The sequence below is a fragment of the Hyposmocoma kahamanoa genome, unplaced genomic scaffold (assembly GCF_003589595.1).
Source record: "Hyposmocoma kahamanoa isolate Upper Pololo Valley unplaced genomic scaffold, ASM358959v1 102, whole genome shotgun sequence".
NCBI lineage: Eukaryota > Metazoa > Arthropoda > Insecta > Lepidoptera > Cosmopterigidae > Hyposmocoma > Hyposmocoma kahamanoa.
The window spans coordinates 16,062,327-16,089,753 of NW_020653337.1; the positions used below are offsets into that span (position 1 = coordinate 16,062,327).

At 35.4% G+C, this 27,427-nt stretch overlaps 1 protein-coding gene across 1 annotated transcript; it reads right to left on the reverse strand.

Moving 5' to 3' along the window:
• Positions 1 to 291: 291 nt before the first annotated feature.
• Positions 292 to 22,257, reverse strand: LOC113236418 (ras-related and estrogen-regulated growth inhibitor-like protein). Its single transcript, XM_026472464.1, has 7 exons — positions 22,088 to 22,257; positions 8,171 to 8,256; positions 6,717 to 6,773; positions 6,513 to 6,613; positions 3,032 to 3,229; positions 1,040 to 1,217; positions 292 to 931 (listed from the first exon to the last, which is right to left on the reverse strand). The coding sequence occupies exons 2-7, from the start codon at positions 8,241 to 8,243 to the stop codon at positions 828 to 830; spliced, it is 711 nt and encodes a 236-aa protein (XP_026328249.1). The 5' UTR covers positions 8,244 to 8,256; positions 22,088 to 22,257; the 3' UTR covers positions 292 to 827.
• Positions 22,258 to 27,427: the final 5,170 nt, after the last annotated feature.

Below are 27,427 nucleotides of genomic sequence, written 5' to 3' on the forward strand. Positions count from 1 at the left end.
GGTGCAAATTAAACAAGACTGCTGTTTAAATTATTATATATAAATTGTAACTACGAATATTCAGTGGGATAGAAAAGTAGATATCATATTGCTACACAATAATAATACTGAGTACCTAACCTTACTTATTTGAACCATTATAATAATGTTAGGTCACATTATGTACTTTTTCTATAACAATTATCTACTATAGTCTATCTACACAATACGTTAATCAAATTAACTATTTTGATGTATTTTCTTCTTTTTGTAAAATATTACTTAAAGAAAAGAAGTCTTGATCTTTGGTATCGGATTTTGTAAATATTTTATTACATTATTGTCATAACTTCTAATTAAAATTAACTGACGTTCATCACACTATTTGAGTATTTTTACCATAAATACTAATATAATAATTCATTATAAGTACATGTAAATTAGGCAAAGTCACGCAACTTATAAAATTAAAGCCAAAATAACTTTCTTATCATACATAGTGCGCCATTTATGACTAGGTCCAATTAAAATTCTTTGGTGCAATACAATTCTACGACAGCCTGGTCTTACTGAGTTGGTCATTTATATTTTAATAACCATTAGAGAATGGTTTTGTCTAGTACGTACAAAGTAATTCCTCATCCGTACATTTGATCTTAAAGGTTGCCACTAATTAGCCTGTATGTTGGAGCACGATATCACAAAGAAGTCCCTCATACTGCGGTGAACACTGAAGTCGAGATTGGCGCAGGAGAGGTGAACCGAGCGGGCACAGGCAGGCAGGAGAGCCAGACGGCGCCGGCGCCGGCAAGGCATCAGCGCGCACGGTGTGCGGGCGCCGCCGTCGGTCAGGGTGCAGCCGCCGCAAGCGCTGGCCGCGACGGAGCGGGCACACGTGGGCACGCTACCATTGAACCACTGCGGCTTGTATGGGCACTGTTCGTCGTGCCACCTGTAACAAGACAAAAATATATTAGAGTTTCTTTCTAGTGACATATATACATTAAGTAAATTACCAATATTAGTTATATTGTTGCGATAAGTTTGTGATAGTACGCACCTATGAGTGAGCCAAGCATTTTGGTAACAGAAAATTTGCGCGTACGCTGAGGAGTGCGCACTTCAGCGAGTAGTTTATCGACGCAGCGATAGAGATCACCGGAGTTGTCAGCTACGCTAGCTTCGCTGAACGATGCCCCATATGTTGCGCTTAGGGTTTGACCTTCTTTGGTGGGAACCTGCAACCAAGGAAATAAACATCGAAATACATATTTTTGAGAATTAATATGTATTACTAAAACGAAGATTTTCTGAAAAACTCATGCAACATTGCCAAAACTATCCATCTTTTTTTTTATGATACCTAGTCTGTGTCTTCTCGCCTGTTGCGTATAATTCTATTTGTAAATTTGTTGTTATTTTGGTACACACAATCACAAATGAAATCAAGGGTCTATATTTCATCGATAAATCCAATTTTCACAACAACACGACAGATTTCCATTAGGGATCAATCAACACAAATTACAATTACATGGCTTTTGTTATGGCGTTCCAAGGTAGGTTTTAGCATCGAGTATTTAAGGTTATATACTCGATGGGTTTTAGCATCGCCTGCATTTAGATGTGAACAATCTAGAATTTTGAAAGATTTTGAGCATCTGATATGTCTTGACTGTTTTCTTAGAAGCATTACAAAAGGGAAAGATCGTAGGAAAGGGAGGCAGAGGAAGACCTAGACGAAGTTATTTAGATCAGTAGGGCTAGCACGACATGGCACGAATTTCGCAAGAGCGACATAGGCTTCTATGTCGCTCCCTCTATGCGAGATAATGCTATTCAGATAAAGAACAAAATGTCGTGTCGTATCAGGAAATCAAAAGTTAGGACCCTTAACAGAGATGATTGGTTTTTTGTTTACTCCACCGACGAGGCTAGCCCTTAAATACAAAGTTTAGAACTTAGATATTGTTTAATATTTACTTCTCATTGTATATATTATAAAGTTTTGGTAACTAGTCTTTTTTTAACTAGTCTTAACTTTTCTCTCCTTAACTCTGGTCTTAATTATTATTGTCGAGATTTATCTCTCCACTTTGCAAGAAAAATTGCATTTCTTTCGTTAAAGAAAAGTATTTTTCTCTTTTTGTGCGAATTTTCTTTTGAACGTTATCCATTCAGGTAAATAAGGACAATCAATAACAAACGATCACCTCTGTTGTGAATAAACTTTTTCATTTAACCTCGTTCACTTCTCTCCAAAACTAATCTCCCTGTGTCCGATCCGTGGGTTTCTTTACCAAACAATAATCTTTTTATTTGTTTGAAATTGTGTATTATTTTTGTTGCGTTATTTGTAGATGTAAGTTGATTAGTAACGCCCTCGCAATGTTACAACAGACGTTTTGGCTTCGTGATCCAAAGAGGCATGTTGTCTATGAACTGAGGATGTATATCTTGATTTTTATTTGGTCTATGAATGGTGGATCGTAAAATAAACTGAACTAGTGCGTGTACTGAATATAAAACCCTTTCAATGTGAGAAACAAAAGTATATTGATTTTCAATTAGAAACAAACTACACGTCGTCATCGAGTTATGTCGTATCGCCTAAAGGCCCCCATATACGGGACGATTTTTCTTCACGACCCGTCGTTTCAGACTAACTGTCAACGTTAACGATCAACGTGAACGCCGAGGGAATAGCGACGAATCTATGTCTTTTTCTACCCCAAGGAGCGTTGTGAGCATTACTGCGTTCTGGTTTTGAAGGGTAAGTATTCTGCTGGTGAAATTACAGGCGCAGTAGGAGTCTCATATCTTTGCAACTTAAAATTCTGAGTGGCTGCAGTGCCACTGCTATGGACAGGCGTGTCGCTTAACACCAAACGCACGATTTGTTCGTCGCGTCACTGCCACTGGTCTCATAAAAAAAACCATTATCGTGGCAATCGAAACGAGGAATCGTGTGTGTATGGGACCTTAACAATATACACGTCATCTAGTCTATGTTATACTGTACTACCTAAACTAAAATGTTCATGATACTGACCTGTCTCAGATGATCCAAGTCAGTCTTGTTGCCGAGCAGAGCAAGTGGCATTTGTGCAGCCGCTCCACCGGCGCTATGGGCCGGACTGCCGCCATTTGGTGGCGCACGCTTCAAAGCACTCAGCACCTCAGTGGCGTATTCAAAACTGCTTCTGTCTGTCACCGAGTACACCAGCAGGCAAGCATCTGCCCATTGGATCTGAAACAAAGAAATTTATTTTTAAATTTTTTTATCGGAATAATGTTTATGTTGTATACAAATTACCAGATCTCGGAATAGGTAGCGTTATTTCCCAAAACTTAAAGGAAGTAGTACATTTTGTTCTATATTTTGATGTGTAGCTAGCAATGAATACTTTATTACAGTAGAATACTTAGAAGATAATTTTTGTAATTATTGAAAGTGATAACCTAACGTCCGGTTAAAAAAAACCGACCTCAAAAGTCATTCATCCCCTAGTATGCCACCCTTAGAGGTGGAATATTTTCTTGAAATTTAAATGGGTCCACATCTGAGGTACCTTCCTTCCAACAAAAAAGAATCATCAAAATTGGTTCACAAATGGCGGAATTATCGTAACATACATACAAAAAAAACAACATACAGACGAATTGAGAACTTCCTCCTTTTTTTGAAGTCGGTTTAAATATATCTATTATTTTATTTTATTGTTGCATATCATGATGTTTTTACTGTCATGATATTCGTATATTTGTGTGTGAAAATACTACACCAGTTTTTTGTTATTATTGATACAAAGATCGAACAAAAAAAATCTGCTTACAGATTCAGAGCGATTCAGCCGGATTGAAGAAATTTTTGATTTTACCTAAATCTTTTCATATGTCCATTTGATTTTGATTTTGGTTTTTAATCATTCAGGGATTTCAGTGTGGAGATTATATAAAAACGCTAAAAAAATAGTTTTGTATAAATACACTCTATTTTTTCAGATTTTTTATTATTACAGTTGTAATTAAATAATTTTTTTGTTAATATTAATCCGTCACGTACTAATATATACATTTGAAAAATCTGCCCACAAATACATCCCGGTGAATAGGAAAATAAAAGTGTAAGTTTGCAAGTCTAGACAGAATACTTTGGGCTCGAAGATCAGTCAGAGAAGCAGCCACGAATGTGATTAATTAGCGTGTCGGAGCCAACATTCCGTCTGAAAATACTCGGTAAGTTTCACGGGCGCGGGCGCGGGCGATCTCCCACGCGACGGAAACAAAACAATGATTGCCATTGCTTATTGCTAACAAGAATAGTCGTAAAATTGGTTTTATTATTATACCACCTTAGCAATGAATTAGATCATTGTAACGAAAAACATGATTTACTCAGAGTACAGAAATGTAGTGAATGTCTTCTTAAATATAGCTTTCATTAGTCAAAATTAAATTTTGTCATTTTATATTACGTATGCTACACGCGTCGTAGCTATCTAGCTAACAGGTATCGTAGCACGGACTGCCATTTGCACACTTTTAATTAATTACCTAAGCACTATTCTGACTCAATAAATACTATTGTTAAATTGATTCAATATATCTACGCTCACATGTGTATTAAATCTATTATAATAAATCTACTGTAATTATTAAAAATATTACATGTGAAAGATAGTTTCGTACTACTGATTTGTGACTATTCAGCTTATGTTTTAAATAAACTGAATTAGCGCGTGTGCTGAATAGAAAACACTTTGAATGTGAGACTAGGAGTGAAAAACAAAAATATATTTATTTTCCATTAAAAACAAACTACATGTCGTCATCATATAAGGGACGATTTGCCTTCACGATCCGGCGTTTCAGACTGATCGAAACGATGAATCGATAGTGTATATTTCTGTCGTTAACGATCAACGTGAACACCGAGGGAGTAGCGACGAATCTATGTTTTTTTTTTCTGCCCCCAACCAGTAATGTTCAATGTAATTAACTGCGTTCTAGTTTCACACACATGAAACTTGTCAATTTATGTCTCAGTGTGACGGGCGGTGTATCAATACCCCTCGGATTTTTCTGATTTAAAGCGCAGAGTGGCACTGCAACTGTTATGGTCAGGCGTGTCGCGTACTATCAGGCGCACGACTTGTTCGTCCCGTCGCTTGGTATCATAAAAAAAAACATATTGTATTGTAAATGACAACTGTGCGAATGTGAAAATTAACGTTCGTTGACTAGAAAAATGCCATTAACTAGTAAAACAAACAGCAATCGAGGTGAGTTGAACTATTAATATAGAAATGTAAACAGTGATTCATAATGCACGGTGGGTCACTGGAACACCAGCAGCCATTTCATACCATTCGCATTATATTTACGGTGATTAACCTACATGTTACAGCTACTGCGTTAGTTTAGGAGCATCGAAACACCGCCTGAGCCTGGCTTTGTTTGCGGAAAGCAATCGCTCTAAATACGATTTCAAAATATGATTTATGGGCCGTGAATACCAGTACCTGCGCTGTTGTAAGTACGCTATGTATTACTCTGTTTTAACATAGCAACCTGTAATTTTTTATTTTGCATTATACGGAAGCAACTCCCGCGTCCATCAATCAACGAGAGAGAGAGTTTTATTATATTATACAGTTTCGTTTCATCAAAAGGGTTAAACTACTAAATTGTTCTGGTGTAACAAATGCAGGAACATTTTAACGCCTTTCCTGTTTAAAAATTTGAAATCAGAAACAAAGCAGTTATTGTTGATCGAAAGTCGAGACCGAAATAGTCCAGATGTGTGTTTTAAAAGCATGAACGATTTTACGAAACCTATGATAGCCGGCCTCGACGGATTCTCGTCGCAATGTTTACTTAAAACTTTAACACGCCTAATCTTCCAGTGATTTAGTGATTGTGTTATTGTTTGAAAACAAAGGTCGAGCTTTGTGTCTTTTGATTTTTTGAAGGTGAATATGAACTATGTACAAGGTTCCTACGTTATTTCAAATTAACCCAGATTCGAGAGAGGTAACACTCGAATTGATGATGATTCTTTTATATTCGGCCGCCTTTTTATTTGGTTCAGACAATAAAATGCAAAACCAAAAACAAAGATCTGCAACAAGCACATAGGAAAGTTCGTAATGTCTGCTGGTTCGTTCCGTAGCTCAGTTGGAAAAGCGTCAACCACGATAAAATGAAGGCGCTGATTCGAGCCCAGCCGGATCGAATGAATTTTTCTTAGTGTTCGATCTTTGTATTAAAAATTATAACAAACTAGTGGAGTAATTTCACAAGAAAAATTGAATATCATTGTAGTAAAACATCGTGATATTCAATAAACCTATTATTACAATCAAAGGCAAGTTGATTGAGTAAGCACATCGACGGCCATAATCAAACTCGCCATACCTACATTGAGAGTAACGACCTTCAACAGAAAATGATCCTTATCTTTGAACTAATGAACGTTAAAAATCAAAATTAAAAGACCTAATAACCGGAAGAGTAAATATAATTGTTACCTGTTCTGTGGGAAATTTGTCTGAATTGGATCCGGAAACATCTATAACTTCTAATTCCACTGGAGTACCGTTAATAGGCACTGTCTGTCTATAAAGGAGATCTGAAAAAAGTAAATTAAGATTATTATTGAAATTCTTCACAAAATGACAAATTATCATTAAGAACTTTGTACATATAGATGTCTAAATAAATATATAGGTTACCTGTGTTGGAGTGATACTCTCCGATGTATCGCCTTGTTAGGTATCTCACAATAAGAGCTGTAACAAAGGAAAGGTTTTGTATAACACGCCTGATACACGCATTGCATTATTCTAAGAGCGGTTGCACACGGCCACTTTTAACAGAGATACAAACGCGATGCAGTCTCTAATCGTCTACCTTTACACACACGCGAGATTTTAAGCAACGATGCAAACGCGATGCAAGCGCACGATTGCATCGATGCAAACGTGGGATGCATAGCTACAGTTGGGATTTATATGCAATCGTCTATAAATCGCAAGTGTAGCGATACAGAAGCGCGTTTCACGAACGCGCGTTTCCATCGCTGTTACAAGTCGCCGTGTGTAACCACTGTAATATTGCAAACGGGGACAAACGCGATTATGAAATAAAAGCCGATTATGGCTACTTTTTCAATATCCCTGCAAAGGAAATGTTCTTTGTTTGAATAGCTTTCAAAGAAAGGGTCATTATCAAGTAGTAGAAAGGGACATTATTCTGTCGAAAAAAAGTTTTGAGCATTTCATCAATGTATCTTTACGGTGGCCATTTTGAAACTTCCTTAAATGTAATAAACAAACGAGTGTCGCTAATTTTGAAAAAAATAATTAACAGCAAATACATCACAATAGTGGCCAGTATTGTTTTTAAATTGGAAATATTCGAAAGAGGACGCTGACGCTTGGAAATTGTCGTCTCTCGTAGGTAGATGTGCAAATACCAATTAAATCGGTTTTATCGCGTTTATCCCCATTTGCAATATAAATGACTGAACGAAGCCCCAGTCGTGGGTGATTTTGTGAGTTTTAATGTTGCGATACCTACGTAATAAATTTACTTTGTAATAAGTCAGATATATTGCAGTTCACTTTCAATGACGCCATTGTTGTCTTGGCAAAACTAACTTCAGGATGAGTCAGGCATATGCTCACTAGACCGATATTTACTTTAGCTGAATACTAAGCAACTGAATGTTGTTAAAAAAACAAGGATCTACAATGATTACATCACAAAGTGGAATGGGTCATAGAATAGAAGAAATCTCTGGGTTAGTTTATGTAACGTCGTAGTGGCCGGGTTATGTAATTGCACTTGTTAATGAAAATATTCCACTATTTACGTTCAAAACATCGAAATGGGGTTCAATCTTCAATGATTCACGAAAAAATTCGTTTGAGTAACCAAGAATGGGGAGAAGATTTTTGTTACATAACATGGATATAGAGTTTACGAAAGATATGAAACATTAGTAGAGGAAAAATACGAAGAAAGTATGTTGTAACGATATCTGTGCACTTATGAATCCATTAAATTATAACAAGCTCTCAGGCATATGGGTCACGAGTTTGGATAAGCAAAGATACTGTTCTAATTTTTTTGTCGTGTTAGGAGTGGTATAAATGTGAAATGAGTGAATTTCTGTGTTACTTACCGGACTTGCCAACTCGTGAGCTGCCGATGACGGCGATGCGGACGCGAGGGGTGCTGCTACGCTCGTCCCTCATTGTTACAATGCGTCTGAAAGAATACAAAGCACATTAATTATAGGATTTATTTACAACCATAAATTTATGTTATTTAGGTATATTAAAAAAGTTCAGGTAAAACTTTGAAACGATGTTGAAAGAAAAATTTGTATGGCAATTTCAAGAAATCCTTTTGCAGTTGAATATAGGCAAAGTTGTTGAGTAGCCATCACAAGAAATTTCGCTCATAATTTACGTCTATATTCAGTTTAAAATATTCTATAAAGTGACGTTAGATATGTGTGATATAATTAATGCAGTGAAATAATTATCTTTTCTATATATCCTTTCGTCTACCTCATAAACGTCTTTATTAACCTTAGTTAATGTCACAGGTCATTTTTATTTGTAACGTCACGACTAATGTGACTTAGCTATTAACGCCCAAAGACGGAATTTGTCCGGTGATGTAATGACCGTAAAAGTAATACGAGAATCTAAAGAGCAAAAGAGTAATCTTCATTAAGAGCGCCAGTTTCATTAATTAGCTCTAAACACAGATGCTCGAATGACGTCGGATATCACGATCTAAAGATGCTCTGCGTCAACAAACCGCACCGTCTTCCTTGATTGTCGGCAACAGATCAAGAATTTCCTGTGATTAGATTCTATCGAAGATGCAGTAATTTCATATTAGCCTGTTGTTCACGGTTCTCGGTAAATTTGGCTTGACGCTTATGACGGTTGTGTAAAATTTTGCATTAAAAGTGTCAAACAACTTTTTAGTAAATATTTGCCGCAGCGACTGCGTCGACAGAACAGAACGAAACAGAACACAAGAAGCCGAATGGTTTCTTGTGTGTTCTGTTTATTGGTTAATGTATTTAAATGAATGTGACCCAACGATATCTATGTACAGCATAGGTATAACCCAATTTTAACTTAGTAAGGTGTAATCGCAATCCAACGCGAATGTACTTAATATTTGCGTTGGGATATAAATATTGTTATACGTATATAATTATTCGTCAGATTTCTATATACGTATTTGATTCTTTGTGAAGTGAAATGCACATCCTATTTCTAGTTAGAGACCTACGTAACAAGTAGGTGACCTAGTTCAAAGAGAATCCGATGTACGCTACTATCAATTTGTGGAAAGGTCATAGTTGAGTGGTGCCTGGCTTTCCTACATTTTACTAACCGATTTCTTTGAAATAAACTGCTTATTTTTCTAGCACATACTTTGGCCTTGATAGAAATCAGCAGAACATCATTAGAGAAAACTGAGTAATAATGAAGCGTGTTCAATTGTACATATTTTTAGTCTGTGGCTGCGTCAGCAGCTGCCCACTGGTGGTTGAATAACCCGTCGTAGACGTCGACCTTTGCATATACTTTAGTAAATTATATATGTACTTTAGTTAATAATAATTAACGAAAACAATTTATATCACTCATTGTGTGAGTGTTGTGTGTAATAGTATTGTTATTGGACGGGAAAGTTGTTTAAAACGTGAAAAAGTGTGTTTGTATAATATCCTTGCGTGTGGCCAACTCTGTGAGAAAAATAGAACATCTGCGCAAAATGTTGACATCTTGACAACAATAAGATGCTGCCAGTCTCGGAATACATTATTAATAGCAACTTGGCTGATCGAGTGGCATTATTTACACACAATTAAAAAAAAAAATTTTTTAAAGTATTTTTAAATGTAGTTTTAATATCCCGTGTATATAATATACTTGAACATCTTTTTGACGCTTGTCTTTTCTGTTCAATAGCTGGATCTTTCGGGACAGTGGCGTATATCATGACTGAAGTACTGTGGGTTTCTTTTAGAGTAAATATGACCAAATCCCTCAATTTCAAACGTTGCACACTTTCAGCTCTAGGTTATTTATAGCACCCATTGAAGACTAGTTCCATTCACAAACTTATGTTCGTGTAACAAGCTGACACAGAACTGGAAACAGTTTATATAATATCCGAGTCCTTGAAACCCAAAAACAAATTGGAAAACATTACCGTTGCGTCACACGGTAATATATAACTATAAAACATCATGTTATATAAAACATTCATCCAACAACCGCCTGTTTCCTGAAGAGATTTTATTATATTTGCATTATGTAATATTTATAACCACCTTTTCACAAGTTTTTAAATATGAAAAACAATATTTCGTTTTATATATTGCCACGATGTCGACGCAGCAATAATATTATTCAAACAAGATACGTTTTACTCAAACGTGTAGGAAATCCACGTGGAGGCATAATTCATCCAAATGTGAGTGTACGAATAAACGAATATGTATAATCGGATTCAATTTCTGGTTAATTTACTCTCAATAAATTCAACATTCACCTATAGATCTACGTGTAAGGTACGCTTAACTATTTTGTAAAAGTCTTACTATAGTAATGTGCCAGACAACCACACCAATTGCCCGGTGTCAACATAAGGAATGCCCTGTACTATGAGTACCAGAACAACGGAATTCACTCGGAACCCCACACCAGAACCATTTTTAAACCAATTCGACTGTATTTTCTTATTTTTTTTATACGTATATTACGCGATAACTCCGGCTTGTGAACCGATTTTGATGATTCTTTTTTGTTGAAAAGAGGGTTTTTGTTGGAAAATTTTGATGAAAATATTCCACCTCGAAGGGTGGCAAACTAGGGGATGGATGACTTTTGAGGTCGCTTTTTTCTGTACTGAAATGGTAGAAAACTTAATTTCCCAATTAGATTTCACCGGGAATCGAACCGGGATCTCCTCATCCAGCGTCCATAGTATAAACCGTTGGGCTACCGAGTTCGTCAACTGCGTTTATTGCCTTTTAGAATTTCCTACATGGAAGTGCAGATGTCGTTAGTAGTGAGTGATAATGGATAACAATTTTGATAATTGTCCTTGACTCTTGTATTTACAAAAGCCCAGTGCGTATTTTGAGTTTATTTCAGTGTTTATAAAAACATAAATAAATATTTTGGGGAAATTGTAAATTATATCGCGGAAAAATGGGCCTGTGGGCAATATTGTGCATCAATGACGTTGATGACATCGACGCCGCCAGTATATTTATTGCGGCGCCTCATAATTGCTCCAGTCGCGCCTCGCCGGTGCCGCCGAAAAATATACTTTTTCAAATAAAGTTTTAAACTCCATTCTCCGTGACGTACACGCTTAATACTCAAACAACGTACTTAGTGTACTTAAAGTACTTAGTGGTCAAATTGCCCCAAATGATCACGTGACGATCTTCACGTGTAGCTGGTGAATGAATTATATTGTCCCGTCCAGACATCGGTTGTTCATAATGGCTGTTATTTTGTCTTGTTTACAAATGTTCCAGCTCCCTTTGATGAAAATTTTGTTTAAGGATAAACGAGTGGTTAATACGACCGTCAACATATTTTATTAGGTTTTATTTATTATTCATAAAGGTTTTTATTTTATTTCCCATTTCGTAATATTTTCCATTTCTCATAATATGGATCTGAATTTCTTTACCAATGGACGTACAATAACAACAACTACTTTTGTAAACAACGATTCGTCTGGGTAAATTTTCGTGAGAAAAGGTTATATAGTACTTGTGGGCGGTATGTTTGTATTGCTGTGGGACGTTATTTTCCCTATGAGAATGCTAAGTATGACGTAGGCGAGTGTCAGTGCCAGTGGTGGGCTGCGACCTTTTGATCCCAGATTGAACACGTCTCCTTTATAGTCATGATTCATGAACTAAACTTTTCACATCTGTTGTATAGAGAATAATAAATAAGACTCAAAGTAGCTTCGTAGTATGATTTATCTTCGTCTCTCGACCATTATTAAAACAAAACACTTGTAAAAAATACATACTCTCATTCACAATCGACTTAATACGCAACCGGACGGTTGCGTGCATTATTGACAGAGGCCTTCATCTGAGCACTTGAGCTCCTGAGACCGTGTTAGAGGACACGGCCTTCGACTAAATGGTCGAGTCATGCGTATTAATTCTGTAAGCTCGAGGGCTGGCTGTCAAGGTCCCGGCCTTTAATCACATCACTTCACACTGACCGAAGGTCGCAAGATGATTAATAACAGCTTTTTTTATCGACTTCAATTCGACGGTTTTTTTTGTTTGTATGCTACGCGGTAACTCCAGCATTTGTGAACCGATTTTGATGATTCTTTTTTTGTTGGAAAGACCTCAGTAGTGGTCCCATTTAAATTTGAAGAAAATATTTCACCTCTAAGGGTGGCAAATTAAGGGATGAATCTGGTTTCGCGTACTTTCCTATAACCATTTCAATAAAACTTAGCAAATAGATGTAACTCCACGAACTTTTGAGTTTTTTTTGTACTTTTTTTAACTTTTTTTTACTTCGTACTGAGATTATCTGATTCTGCGAATTGTGCAGATTAGCAAGTAATGGGTATTTTGTTTCCATGACATAGCAAACAACGTTACGTTCCTTTAGGAAAGCCATTGTTTGTAAAGTATATAATATTCGTGAAAATCGGTTTATGTAATCCATATTTTAATTTTCCACTGCGCTGCCGTGTGATAATTAAGAATGAAGAAGAGAAGGAACACCGTTTTGAATGAAAAAAAAACATGAATTGAACCCTTTTATACATATAAGGTCTAGAACTGTAACGTTTACTTTGAACACGCTACAGAAATAAAAAAAAAACAAACGTTATTTGTGAAAATTTACCTACAAATAAACTAAATTACAACATTGCAATTATAGGTTCTGAAGCTGTTCTTAAAGCGTATTTGTTAATTTTGTAGTTTAACAACGAACACAAATATAAGCACATTTTACAAGATTGTGCCAAAAAGTTTACGTCACAAACATATTGTAGGAATTTGGCGTAGACAGCGGCGACTAATCTTTTAAATAAAATGTACAACATTTACGCGCGTAGCACGATCCACGTAGTTTCGATTGGTATTACCATTCAAAGAAAGAAACTGCGCACGAATTACTACAATACAATCACCTATAAACAGCGCTATTATTAAAGAAGTATTTGGGTACTGCCACCTGCTGTGTAGCACTTTACTTGTGTAGTTCTTTCTGCGAAAACAAATTTCGATAAAAGCTTGTGGGTGTTGGTACTCCACGATCTCGAAGTACTAACTGTAATCTGTTTTGAACAAGCTTAAAAATACAATGATTGAGGTAAATTTTCCTACTTACGTCCAATAAGAATTTCCATTTGCTTGTGGCTAATACCGTAGTTTGTACTAATCACTGTACTAAACAAATAGATCCCTGATAAACAAGATATAGATAGACAGCATGTCGACGCTTACCGACTACTAATCTAACAAAGCTTAAAATATTTTGAACTACTTAATAACGTAATTAATTAAAAAAAAATGTAATGCCAAAGTAAGACTTACGCATATCTACGCCTACGTATTTTGTCTAGTATAAAAAACTGATGGCTTTCAAATGTTTATTTCATTTCAATAGTTATTTTTAGTGTCTCATGGTTTATTCTAATTTTTTATTTGTTGCAAAATATCAAATAATTTCAAATATTAATAAGGCTTTCTAGCGTTCATCTCTAGTGATCTTTGTCAATTTCTGAACCAATTAAATTTCCTGTCATCGCAATCTTTCTAAAATTGTTTGCAGCTTGTTAACGAGGTCATCGACTTTCCACCTCGGAGGAGTCATCGCCCTCAGATCAGCCACTTCAGGTTTAATGGTAATGCTTTAAAGATACTTCTTGAAACTTAATTACCAGTTCCGTTTTAACGGGCTTGTTTCAGAAAATTTTGAATTATAATCCATAAACCTTGTAACTTAGGTTTTCTTTATGGTCATAACTCTACATAATTTTGTATTATTTACATAATTTATAAGATACATATTTTATAACAATTTTATTTTTAATAAATTAGCTCAAATGTCAGATTTTACTGAAACACGTATCTCTAATTTGTAGGGTTCTAGTTTTCGATCATATTATCTTAAATCAAAATTTTTTATCTAAAAAAAATTATGGGCTTTACTTCGTTTTGCAAATAAACCTAACTTTTACAATTATAAACAAAAGTCATAAAACCTGCAGCATAAAACCACGTAAAAGCTATTTTATGGAGTTTTGAAAGCTTCGTAGTACCTAACAATGGATTAGTAGATAAACTCAACCAAGGATGGTAAAAAGTTCAAAAACACTCAACAACATTTAGCAGGCTTAAAGAATTTAAGACTCGTGATTTATCGAGAGTGGACGGGATTTCGTTGCACTGTTTGTTACACAGTTTGAGATTGAAGTTTATGACCGTGCGATCGAAGATCCCTAGATAATCTTAGTACTTACGATAATAAATTTTTCCAATTTTTTGTAAATCATATAACGGCAATATTTGTTTTATTGCGTATGGTGATGTTTTTTACTACCAAATTTGTGAAAATACTCCACAAATTCGTTATTATTATTGATACAAACTCAAAGAAAAATTCCTTTGATCTAGCTGTACTCGAACCGGCGACTTTTTCGCCAAATTGGAGTTATCTTCTATTGAACGTATTTTGTCGAATCACAAAAATTTTAAGTTGTAAACAAAAATGTAACAACCTTTTGTATCATGTATTGTGTCAGTTTAGCTAGAACCCAACCGCGAACATTTTAATTATTATGCAAATTGAAAATGTAACATATTGAAACTTAACAATTATACATAACTACATTAACAACAGGTCCTAATAACCTAAGTAAGCGTGGGTAAATCCAGATGTATTTGAATGCCTTTGTCAAAATTTACAAATGTACACAAGTCCTAAACAAAGTTCACGAGGAAACAGTATGCTACTTTACTAATGAAGGAATGAATTAATTACGCGGTATGCCAAACACTCCAGTGGTTTATGTCAAAACTATAACACGTCGTTTCGGACGACCTGATTACGTGGCAGTTCGCCTGGGAATCTCAGCTCAAATCTAGGTCTAGAAACCTGAAGGTTACCTTCACCTCAAGCTTCCTTGTAAACATTTTGTGTTTAACTTATTTTTTCATGTTACTTATGGACTGTATTCACAAAGTATAATGTTGGAAATTATTAATTAAATAGCTCAAAACCTATGCGAACAAACCAGGGTCCAGAAAACGAGGAAAACCGATGAGGTGGCTAGATAACATCACCAAAGATTTAACTGTTATGTTTCTGGAAACGATACGTCCAAAGGAGCACAGTGGAGAGAAAACAAAAGGTAAGCAAACCCCACCATAAGATGGGAAAAATGATACCAAATAGATAAAGACAGAGATAGGGAGAGAGAGTGAGAGATCTCTATCGCTCCTATCTCGTCCATTAACAGTAGTAAATAAACCGAACATCTATTTCCCAGAATCGAACTACCAAAGTGATCGATTTTCCATTAGATGTGAACAGGTGAACGACCCATGGGGTTACCACCTTAACATAATAACACTCTATATTCATAACCTTACCAAGTGCTATAAGTGATAGATACAAATGGATCTCGATTACTCTCCTTAATATTATATAAACGTCTTACTTACTTCTGACATTAAAGAAAATTTATATGAAAATTTAATGCGCATGATGTTATGCTGTCTATGCCTATCAACAAAATAATATTAACGTTTAATTTTTGACATATTACGAGTTTGGACCCGCCAAGTAACCTTTAAAGATACATATAACAAACGCAATGTGGTGTAAGGTCGCCTAGTAAGCCGTGTCGTAGTAAATTTTGTAAGCATGCCGTATAACATTAATGAGCCTAGAATGTGTAATATAGTAGAAAACTGTACACAATTGCAACACTAATATACAAAATAATCTTGTACTAGACCTGATATTGCTCTTTGTGTATGAAACTGTAAAACATGTGAACTATTTCGTGATTACGTAACAAAATTTGTAAACTGTTGTGTTAAGATAAATAGTTTGATGTGAAGAATTCCGTAATTGCTTTTCGATATGTTGTAGCAAACTTGACCTAGTTATGATCCCGACAATAACATTTTTAACCCAGACATGAAGTTGCACAACACTTGGCTGACTCATACGAGATCGTAACTGTACATAAAATTGGGCTAATGAGGGCTCCCAAGAGCATACCTTATTATTATCGCGTCGTCCTTCGTCCATGACAATTAGAAATCATAGTCACTAACTACGAGAGATATGTCACGAATTAAACTCAGTCAATTGTTTCATTTCCAATACATGATGTACGAGTATATTTAATTACAAAAAGTATATATCTAAGTTTGAATTTATCCTACGCACACCACGTTTATTGTCACTAAAAATAGACTTAGCTTATAATTTTATTTGATTTAAACATTTCGTGTTTGTAGAATAAAAAACTGTGTAAATATATTAAAAAGTATTCACTATTGGTACAAAATCTCTAAGAGAAGATTGTAAGATGCTAAATACATATGTTTATTAAAAAACAAGTGCATAGTTAACCTCCATTTCACCTTATGGAAAATGACGACGAAGTCGACGATGGAGCATGCACACCTAAATAATGCGTGTTCACTCTCGCCTTCAAAATACCCGTTATACCATTCAGAGAACAAGTCTGCAGGCATGCATTCCACTCCATAGCCGTTTGCCATAAAAATATGGAAGCGTAACGTTTCGTGTGAATCCTTGAAATATCCACAATATAGAAGTGGAACCCCAGCCTATGTCTGGACCCCCGATGATGCAAAGAGGAAGGCGGAATTAAATGTGCAATTCCCTCGCACACTCTCCGTGACATATCCTGTAGAATACCGTTAAGCAGACAACTTTACCCCAGTGTTCAATGCTCTGTAACTGCACCTGTATGTACCTCATTATATGTTTACGATGTTTTCTTCATTAGATAGCATTTTATTTTATTTGGGTCTGTTTGTTGTTTTCCCCCAAACCTGGCAAGACATTTTTCACTCCAGCTTTACTGTTTCGTTTTGCATTTATTAACCGACTTTAACAAGGAGGAGGTTTTCAATTCGACTGCATGTTTTTTTTGTATGTATGTTACGCGATAACTCCGGTATTTGTGAACCGATTTTCATGATTCTTTTTTTGTTGGAAAGAAGGTACCTCCATAGTGGTCCCATTTCGTTTTGAAGAAAATCATTCACCTCAACAACATTCTTTTTTTTTTAATAATCGAATTGACTATTTTTAAGTGCGCAAAAACCTAATATTTATTTAGGGAGGACATTAATTTCGATCGAGTTGTGGCGGACTTATGAGTAATTATCATAAATACTCAACACGTTGGCCATTCATCTATAAAACCATCAAAACGTTCTCGAGTCCATCATCAAAGGATTGTTTATATTTACATAGAGTCAGATTTAGATTTAAACATCAGGTTCAAATCTGAAGATCAGGTGCTTGTTTAACGGTGGCTTCGTTAGTGTGCTGTGACGCAAAAATGAAAAGCTTTCAGGGAGTACACATGGAATATTTTAATCGTAATTGTTAACTACGATTAAAATATCCAAAGTTTTTCTTTTTTTTATGATACCAAGTGACGCCTGTCCATAGCAGTTGCAGTTGAGCCTGTCACCCTGAGACGTGCCGATGTGCCTGTAATTTCACCAATTTTTCTGTATTTCAGGTTATCTACAATTCATGACGCAACCAATTTTCTCTTGCGCAAATACGTATGATATATTAATCTTGCACATAACGTTACACGTTCTCTTCCCGAAATACAAAGATTCGAAAACTAATATTAAAATTCAACACTGCTGAAATATTACAGTGCTGCAGACTTGAAATTATCTAATAAATATCTTAAAATTGTTTACCTGTCGAACGGTCCTTAATCATCTCTTTGAATATACTCGTACTAAATATTTTTAAAGAATATTTATAGACAAAACGTTTACGTGGTTGCTTCACTATTATGTAACTCTTACATTGGTTTAAATCAAATTGTGTTTGTAGTTATTACAGTTTTTAGTTTTCGAGATCATGCTTATGTAGTCGAATAATTTGAAATGTTGGCGTATATGCGGACATATATTGATCGTCATCTTAATCCATGTACAGAATCATTCATTAAAAATAAGTAAAGTCATATTTGGTAACACTGTGAGCGGTTATTAATGCCTTTCACTTTTCTTTTAGTTTTTCAGCTTGGTAGTGCTGTGTCCATAGCAAACGCGTGTTTACTATGGACATAGCATTCTAACGATACACCGTATAATACAACAAACATATAGAATAAGATTTTAGTAGCTCTACTCCTTGTGAAAGAGTTCGTCCAGGGAAGCACTGCCACCTTACCTATTTCTGCCGCCAAGTAGTAATATGAGCATTACTGCGTTCCGGATTCGAAGGGTGCTGGTGAAAGTATAGGCACACGGGACTTGTCAACTTGTGTCTCAAAGTGACGCGCACAGTGGTGGTGCCCCTCAGATCTTTGCGACTAAAAGCTCTGAGTGGTACTGCAACTGTTATGGACAGGCGTGACGCTTACCACCAGGCGCATTAATTGATCATCCCGTTCCTTGATATCACAAAAAAATACGTCGAGAATAGACGAGTGAAGTCCTTGCCTTACACAGTTAACTCCTTTAGGAATCATCCTGAATTCCATGAGAATTCGACATTTGAAAACGAAAAGAAGAAAAATACAGAAACTTTTTTACACTTGACAATTACAGATGCCTTTGATATATTTAATTTGTGTTATTGTATACACAATAGCCGGATTCTCTTATCAGTTATCATGATGGCTTTGTTTAATATTCAACGATAACCGCAGGAATTCACCCAAAGCCTCGTTAAATATGCAAAAATAACTTCGGTAAACTATATCGCCAGTATGTGTTAACCCCTTTATGGACCCTTCATGTTTACAAATAATAATCATCAGAATATGACAGTACGAAATACTTAGCTATATGGATCTCAAAACAGCGGGTTTTACAGCGCGATTTCCAAGTGTTTTTTTTATAATATCAAGTGACGGGACGAACAAGTCGTTCGTCGAACAAGTCGGTCGTGCTTGATGGATGGATCTGAAGGTCACTGCCACTGCGCCTGTCATCGTGAGACATAAGTTGACAAGTCTCATGTGTCTGTAATTTCACCAGCACCCTTACGCTTCGAAACCGGAACACAGTAATACTGACATTACTGCTTGGTGGCAGAAATAATTATGGTGGCAGTACTTGCCTGGATGAACTCTTTCACAAGGAGCTCTACTGCTACTAAATCTGTGTAGTTGCCACCTACAAAGAAAAGTAGTGACATTTGGTGTGCGATACTATTATTATATAATACTGTCCCTGAACAGGTTAAGTTCATATGCACAGATTTCTACGTCGTCGACGTAATTAATTATTGTAAGTTGGATTTAGACAATTATTTGGTTTTTTAATGAATAAATCAGTTTGTTTGCTTATTATTAAAGCCACTTGTGAACTACATTAAACTAATTCTATCTGCTATCAGCGTAAGAGTGGTAAAACCCACATTAAATAAATTTTAAAAAATCTACAATATTACTTTAAATGACAGTAAAGTACATAATTATTTTATATGTAATTTTTTTCTACGATATAGTAACCCACAAATATGGTTAACAACTGGTTGATGGAAAATAAACTTTCATAGATTTCTCACAGATCCGCAGATCAGCAGATTCCGCGCTACGAAAAAAAGTCGTTAAAAACCAAAAACAAAGATCTGCAACAAGCACACAGAAAAACTCGTAAGGTCGCCTGGTTCGTTCCGTAGCTCAGTTGGCTTCAGGCACGGGATGCTGAAGGCGCTGTATCGAATCAAATCAAAAGAAGTTTTTTTAGTGTTCGATCTTTGTATTAATAATTATAACAAACTAGTGGAGTCATTTCACAAAAAAGAATTGAATATCATGCTAGTAAAAACTGATATTCAATAAACTTAATTTATAATAATAAATATAATAAATATTGAAATTAAAAGTCGATACTACCTCAGCTCGAATTAAATTTTTTCACGTACTGAATCGATTCTATTGCGCAGGTCGAGCCGCTGGCTTTATTTAAGAATTTATTTTTTTTACAAACAAATATAAAAGCCATTTGAAAAATGTATATCGTATACTTTACGTATTCTATTGGGTTCAGTTGATATAAAAAAAAATGGTTGGTATACGTAAAGTACCTATTAAGTACAGTTTTCTTGTAAAATCTCGAGGTAAGTTTGCGTTTTTCTTCTAACGTGAAAATTTTTAAGAATCGTGTTTTCACACCATATACCTTTTTTTTATTAAGAAACTGGTACAAAAAGAAGAACTTAAATCTAGGCTGCTAACGGTGTAACAAAAACCATTTTTTGTTTAACCGTACACCGGGTTCACCATCGCGGTAAATAAATTAAAAGTTACAAACTAAACGAATAAATAAACAATAAGAATAAAAAAGAATACAAACAAATCAGTGTATATCCTCAATTCTACTATATTTTTTCCCAAAGTGATAGATTCAACACTTTCACTGTCATACGGAGTCCGCCAAAGCCATTTGATAGTATATCTATTTTTAATTACAACCACTAAGTCACAACTCTAGAAGAGTTATACACACAATATTACTCACAATAACGTAATTGTAGTACGCATGGTAACAACCAATTGAATCCCATCCATATAAAGCTATAAATATAATCGCTATAAAGCCTTCATTAGCTTCACAAACACGTCGTTGTGGTTTTACAATGGTATACAGCCTGGAAAATCTGTTGCCATACTGTGATACCGCTGTTCATTAAAATGATGTAATGGTATATAAGCTTTAATTTATATTCTTGGCGCGAATCAAATTTGTTCGACAAATTTTGGAATTACGTGTACAACGGAACGATGGAGAATAACATTATGAACTAAAAGAAAATTCCGTAATTGTAAATTTAACGGCCTCCGTGGCCGAACGGTGACCATGCTGGTTTCCGATGCAGAGGTCCCTGGTTCGATTACAGGGCCCGGAGAAATATTTGTATTGTCTAAATTGATCTATCTCGTGAGTTTGCTTTGTAATTGGTGGTTGTCTATGTTTATGTCCATTGCACCCGCGATACAGGGTTTCCCTATTGCGGGGCTATGAGTGTGTAAAAGAAAGCAACAAACCTCGAGCTACATAAGAGGTGACTATATAGTGTTATTAGAGTATAAGAAATGAAACTATTTTATGTCCGGGTACGAATCGCGTGTATTTGTAGGTACGTACTATTTGTGCACTGTCAGCTGACAGTCAGCCGTGACCATGGAACTTCTAAAGGCCCGAAACGTTGGTTTTTTTGAAGAAACAAATATAAATGACTTACACCCGCGTAACTATCGCGAAAACCTAAGAACTCGATTAGTTATTTTAATAATTATAAATAAAAATTTTAAAATATAAGCAAGTTATACAAGAATTGAAATAGTTAAAATAAATATTGAAAAATGTGAAATATATTTTATTTTGTTTTCTTGACTGTGTTGAACGAACTTGTTTACAATATGACTCATGTCAGCTCAATAACTGTTAGATATACATAACAATTTGCTAAATCATAGGCTTAATTAAAATAAAAAACCAAAGGAAACAAACTCGACGTCACATATGCGAGTTTTGAATAGCATTGCCCGCTAGTTCAGATAATACTCAGAAAAAAGTAGCATTTTACTATAAATTATTAAAACATATTCTCTTTTTAATGTTGTCGTAAAAGAATAGTTAAATACGATTAAAGACTTTACGACTCTACCGCACCTCGTCAACTGCATCATTGTTTTCGTCTCATAGTTCTTTTAAACTATATAAATATATATTATACGGTTCATGTCGCTTGAAATAAATAAATAAATAAATAAGTAAAAAAAAAAAATTAAGAAACAAACTCACCTGATTATTTGTAGTTTAGGACGGTTACCGGGAAAGATACTAGTTTCGACCAGCCAACACGCGTCACTTGCTAGTTTTCCTCACTTGCACTAAATCTTGAAAGTCACTTAAGTCTCTTTTAAAAATTTCAGTTAGCGTGTCAAGCTCGTAATGATTACGACTGACGACGTGTTTCCGATGCGAGCGTCTACGAGTAACTGGGCGGCGCTCGGATGTACCGTTCTATATATACACGAGCTGGCTATGCCGCCCGCCCGCGTCCTCCGCTTTTCATACACAAAAAAATCACAGGAATCCGAAGCCTAATTTTTGCTGTCACTGCTCGCACGGACACAATGGGAGCGTTGATCTCTGAAGATGACCAAATTCTTTAAGCCCGAAATGTAATGACCGAATTATTCACTGTTTAACGGCTATATGAATTTCTCCCAGCCATTTATGGACAAGCAGTCTGCTTAGGTTTTGTCAAGCTGTATGTTCCAACCAATTGTACATAAACTTGATAATTTTCTGATGCCTTTTTTGTACTTATTGCGACATATAAAATGTAATAATAATACACTTGAAGTAATACACTTAAAATATTTTTGTAGATGCTTGGAGAGAAGTTGTTTATCGAGATCTTTGAAGAGTAGCCTGTCTAAAGTAATCAAAAAAGTATTAGACAGGTGCATCAAGTACAAATCTTAGGTACATTGTACACAAGTATATGGGTAATGTAGACAGAAAATTCTGTTGGTTAGATTCAATAATCCCATCAGTTTATTGGTCACTTTTGCTTTCTGCATACACTATTGTTATTATCGATAACCACACATGCGCAACGAGACATGGTAGACAGATAAAACCAAGTTATAATAATTAATAACAAAGATCGAATACTTATAAAAATCCATTCGAACTAGCGTCCTTCCCATCTATTAAACCACGAAACGAACCAGCACACCTCATGAATTTTTTTATGTCCTTCTTGTAGGTCTTTGTTTTTGATTTTTAACGATATTTGTGGATCGTCGTGAAGCGTAGCGTCATCTATGACAAATTTTATTTCTTCATTCAACAAAGTTATGTTACATTGTAAGAACTGATGCCCGCAACTTCGTCTTCGAAGAATAAGTAAGTACTTTGAGTAGCTTACTGTACTAATTTTCATAGTTTTATTCGTTCTCCATACAAACTTTCATCCCTATTTCACTCTCTTTAAGATTTATTTTTGCGACAAAAAGAAGCCTTTGTCCTTTTCTTAGGTCCCTTCTATATCTATACCGAAATTCATCAATATTGTTTCAGCAATTAAGGCGTAAAAACGTAACAGACAGTTCGCATGCGCATTTATAATATTAGTTTGGATAATAATCTATGTTCAGTAAAATATATTAACTTTGTGTTATTTGGTACGGGTTATATCCTTTATAAGAACTAAAATAAAGTATATTATGGTGGTCAGTAAGCCAAATTATAATTTGCGACATCTTATAATGTATTTGATGCAAACATTTTTTCATAATAACCTTACAGACCTCGTAATTACTTATTCGATGTCGCAGGACATTCACCTTCTTGTCAGTAGAAAATTATATTTTGTCTACGTTGTTGGATATTTGTACTTTATTCCATAAAGCGTTTAGCAAGTACATGGCTTCAGATTACTCGTTTAATCTAATATCAAGTATACAATATCAACAATTATACAGCAAATATGCTGAGATAACAGTATAGTAGTAACTTTGATATAACAGTATAGTTTTTATAGGTAATCTACGTGTCATTGTGCTTTTTGTCATATATCTACATAGTTTTAATTACACCATTACGTAATTAGTGTGTAGATATAACAGGCACATTTATCGGAGCATTAGTAAAATCCGTGGAAAAAAAGTGTTTTTTCCGAAGTCTGGCAGTTTGTTTTATTTTAGGTCTAATTTGAAAATAAAAAAATACCAACTTTTTTTTTTTTCATTCATTTGTTTTAATTTCCTACTAATACAGCTCGAGTGGTTCGCGGTAGATTTTGCATTATTGTAAGTTTCGTAAACTTTAGTTGAAAAATATTTTTTATATATTAAAGTTTGATTTAAGTTATGTAAAACTGTTTTCTATTTTCAGCTGTTTTTGTTTCAGTCACTAAACAAATAAAAAAAATATTTTTATTTAATTTCGATGACATTCAATAAGGGTTGAGTAAGGCTGTACTTAGTACTTAGTTAGACAGGTCCTCGAGACTGGATGACGTGCATTGTATTGCGGCACGTCATTAGCATAAGGCGGAGCCGGAGACGGCTGGCGGTGGTGCTGATGCAGGTGCATTCCCGCGTTCCCATCGAAAAGCGACGTGGCTAAACACTGTCAGGTTTTAGTTGGTAATCGTTACTATATCATGTCATTATCATGTTTTTATTATCACGGTATTCTTTTTTTTTTAAAAGACTCCACTGGTTTGGTGTTATTATTTATACAAAAATCGAACAAACACAAAGAAAAATTCTTTCGGTCCGGCTGGATGCGAACCAACAAACATCTGTTTGCCAGACCGGGGCTAACCGTGAACTAACGTGAACCGTAAATCGCTGAGTTTCCAAAAAAATATCATTGGTTTCTCACAGGTGGCGCTACCGAAAAAAACCGTTTAAATAAAAAAACAAAGATCGGCAACAAGTACACACATAACCGTGGGGTCTGCTGACTCATTCCGTAGCTCTGTTAGGAGAGTGGTTAGCCCCGATCTGGCAAACAGGTGCTTGTTCAATACTAGCCGGATCGAAAGAATCTTTGCATTTGTTGGATCTTCGTGTCAATAATATAATAGTTACTATTTTATATTCCGTTCCGCTAAACGTGCCGGTGTGTGTAGTATCAAGTATTTGATATGAATTTCGGCAACAAATAGAATGAATCATTCGGGAGTTCAGCAGAGAGTAGGTTTTACAAAACAACAGAGTTATTATTTATCGCTCCTATTTAATACCGACATATAAATCTATCGTACGTGTTTAGTAACACAATCTTGTTTATCGTGATTATAATATATCAAAAAGTACCTATATGCTATAAAATATCGGAAATATTTTAAATATTAATATATTTTCATGTAATAGTAAATAAATACATTGAAATCATGAAATTTAACTTGACTATGAGATATCCCTAGCCAAGTTTACTTTTCCAATATAAATATCTGTAGGTGAGAGGTAAAGAAAAAAGCGCGAAATAGTAATTTTTTGCCAAAGAGCGTTTTAAAAGAGTGAGTATTTTTTTGTGAGACGTATTTAAAATCATCTTAAGTTCAAATAAAATATGTTAAACAAAAATAAAAACAAACGATGACAGGACTTAATGTCTGTTACTATTGCATGAGTTTTAACATTCTGAAAACAGTGCTTGTAAAAACATCTAAATTCCACGACTTATTTACAAAAAACCGACCTCAAAAATTCGTGGAATTACATCTATTTGTCAAGTTTAATTAAAATCGGTTACCGGAAAGTGTGCGACACCGGATTCATTACTTAGTATGCCAGCCTTAGAGGTGGAATATTTTCTTCAAATTTAAATGGGACCAATACTGAGGTTCCATCTTTTCAACAAAAAAAGAATCTTCAAATTCGGTTCACAAATCACCGGAGTAATTGGGTAACATACATAGAAAAATATACAATCGAATTGAGAACCTCCTCTTTTTAAAGTCGGTTAAAAATATGGAGTTATTTACCTCTCACCTATAGAACTCTTCTAACATACAATTTGTTGTAAAGCAAATGGAACGGTGCTAAATGTCCTTTGCAATTGTTTTGAAAGGTTTGAATAAGAAATACCTATACTTTCAAACAGGGATCATCGTAAATTGATTATAGTATTGCGTCGTTCTGTTTACAGTTTACTGGTATATTAAATACGTGAGACATGTAAGTACGAGCGTATATAAGATTCGAATAGTTACATTCCTCGAAAGAGTTCGGAAACTGCGCAGTATCCAAAATGGCATTTTATTACGTGGCATGGCGTATAATTACGTATAAACTCGTAAAACACATATTCTTATTTGAAATTATATTGATTTCGTTCCCTAGGTATAATAAAGCCACATGTGGTCGTATGGCATGCAATATGGCGTGCTTATTACAAGAAAGTCATAAAAATAATACGAACAACAACAAAACAACATCAACCTTGCCTGCCAGTCCAGTCCAGTCCAGTGTTTAGGCCATAGTCCGTCATACAGGCCTAATGGGAACTTGACTTTTCCGAGGGTTGTGAACCTTCTTCGGCTTGCAGGTTTCATCACGACGTTTGCCTTCACTTTTCGGTGAGGCTCATAGTAAATTTCAAATTAAATATCGCACAAAAAAAGCTCAGAGGTGTGAGCCCGAATTCAAACTCACGGCCTTAAATAGAGAGGCGGTAGGTTTTAAACTAAAAACGCTACCACGGCTTCACCTATATGAAACAAAAAACAAAGTTTAATTATGTGATAAGTTACTCATAACTCGCCTATTTTAGATCGACTAATTTTGTTCGTTTCCACGAATTTCTACGACTCCTTAAACCTCTCCCTTGAAAAGTTGTCATTTTGCAGGTGTAGCCTTATTACACCAAAGGTGTGGTTTATGAATATGCACAACATCGTTAAGAGTAGTCGTCGCTCAAAGTCGTAACGACACGCATAAAGCGCGAGATACTGCAATTCTAATATTCTCGCATAGAAATCTCGCGCTGTATGTCGCTCTCGCGCAAGTCGCGCTTGTTTGTGCTAGCTCTACAGAAATATTATGACGGAACCTATTAACTGCTGCGGTACCAAACGGATGCTGGTCTGCGATGCTGAGGTCCCGAATTCGATTCCCGGGCCGGGAGGAATGTTTGTATGGAACAAATTTATTGCTCTCGTGTGTTTGGGTGTAGGGAGAAATATTTGTATGGACAAATATTTCTCCCGGCCCGGGAATCGAACCTGAGACCTCTGCGTGGCAGTCCGGCATGGTAACCGTTCGGCCACGGAGGCAAATTACCCGTTTATTCTCTAGCCGAGACTTCTGGTTATAGTAAATGCCACTTTCATACTGTGGATTGATCTCCCAACACCTGCGAGAGAATATAAGTGTCCACACTTCATACTTTCCGGGAAAAATATTTTAACTAGCTCTATTCAAAGAAATCGTTTGAAAATAACTTTTTCACCCACTAGGTCGGAAAGGCTTTCTTTCTCATTAGAAATCTGCGTGCAAAAGCGTATTTTTCGCGTTAGCGTGGAAAAGGGTTTTATATTTCGAACTAGACGATGGATTGTGGTACACCTAACTTTTTCTTTCGATATAGAAAAAACATAATGTCACGTTAAACTAC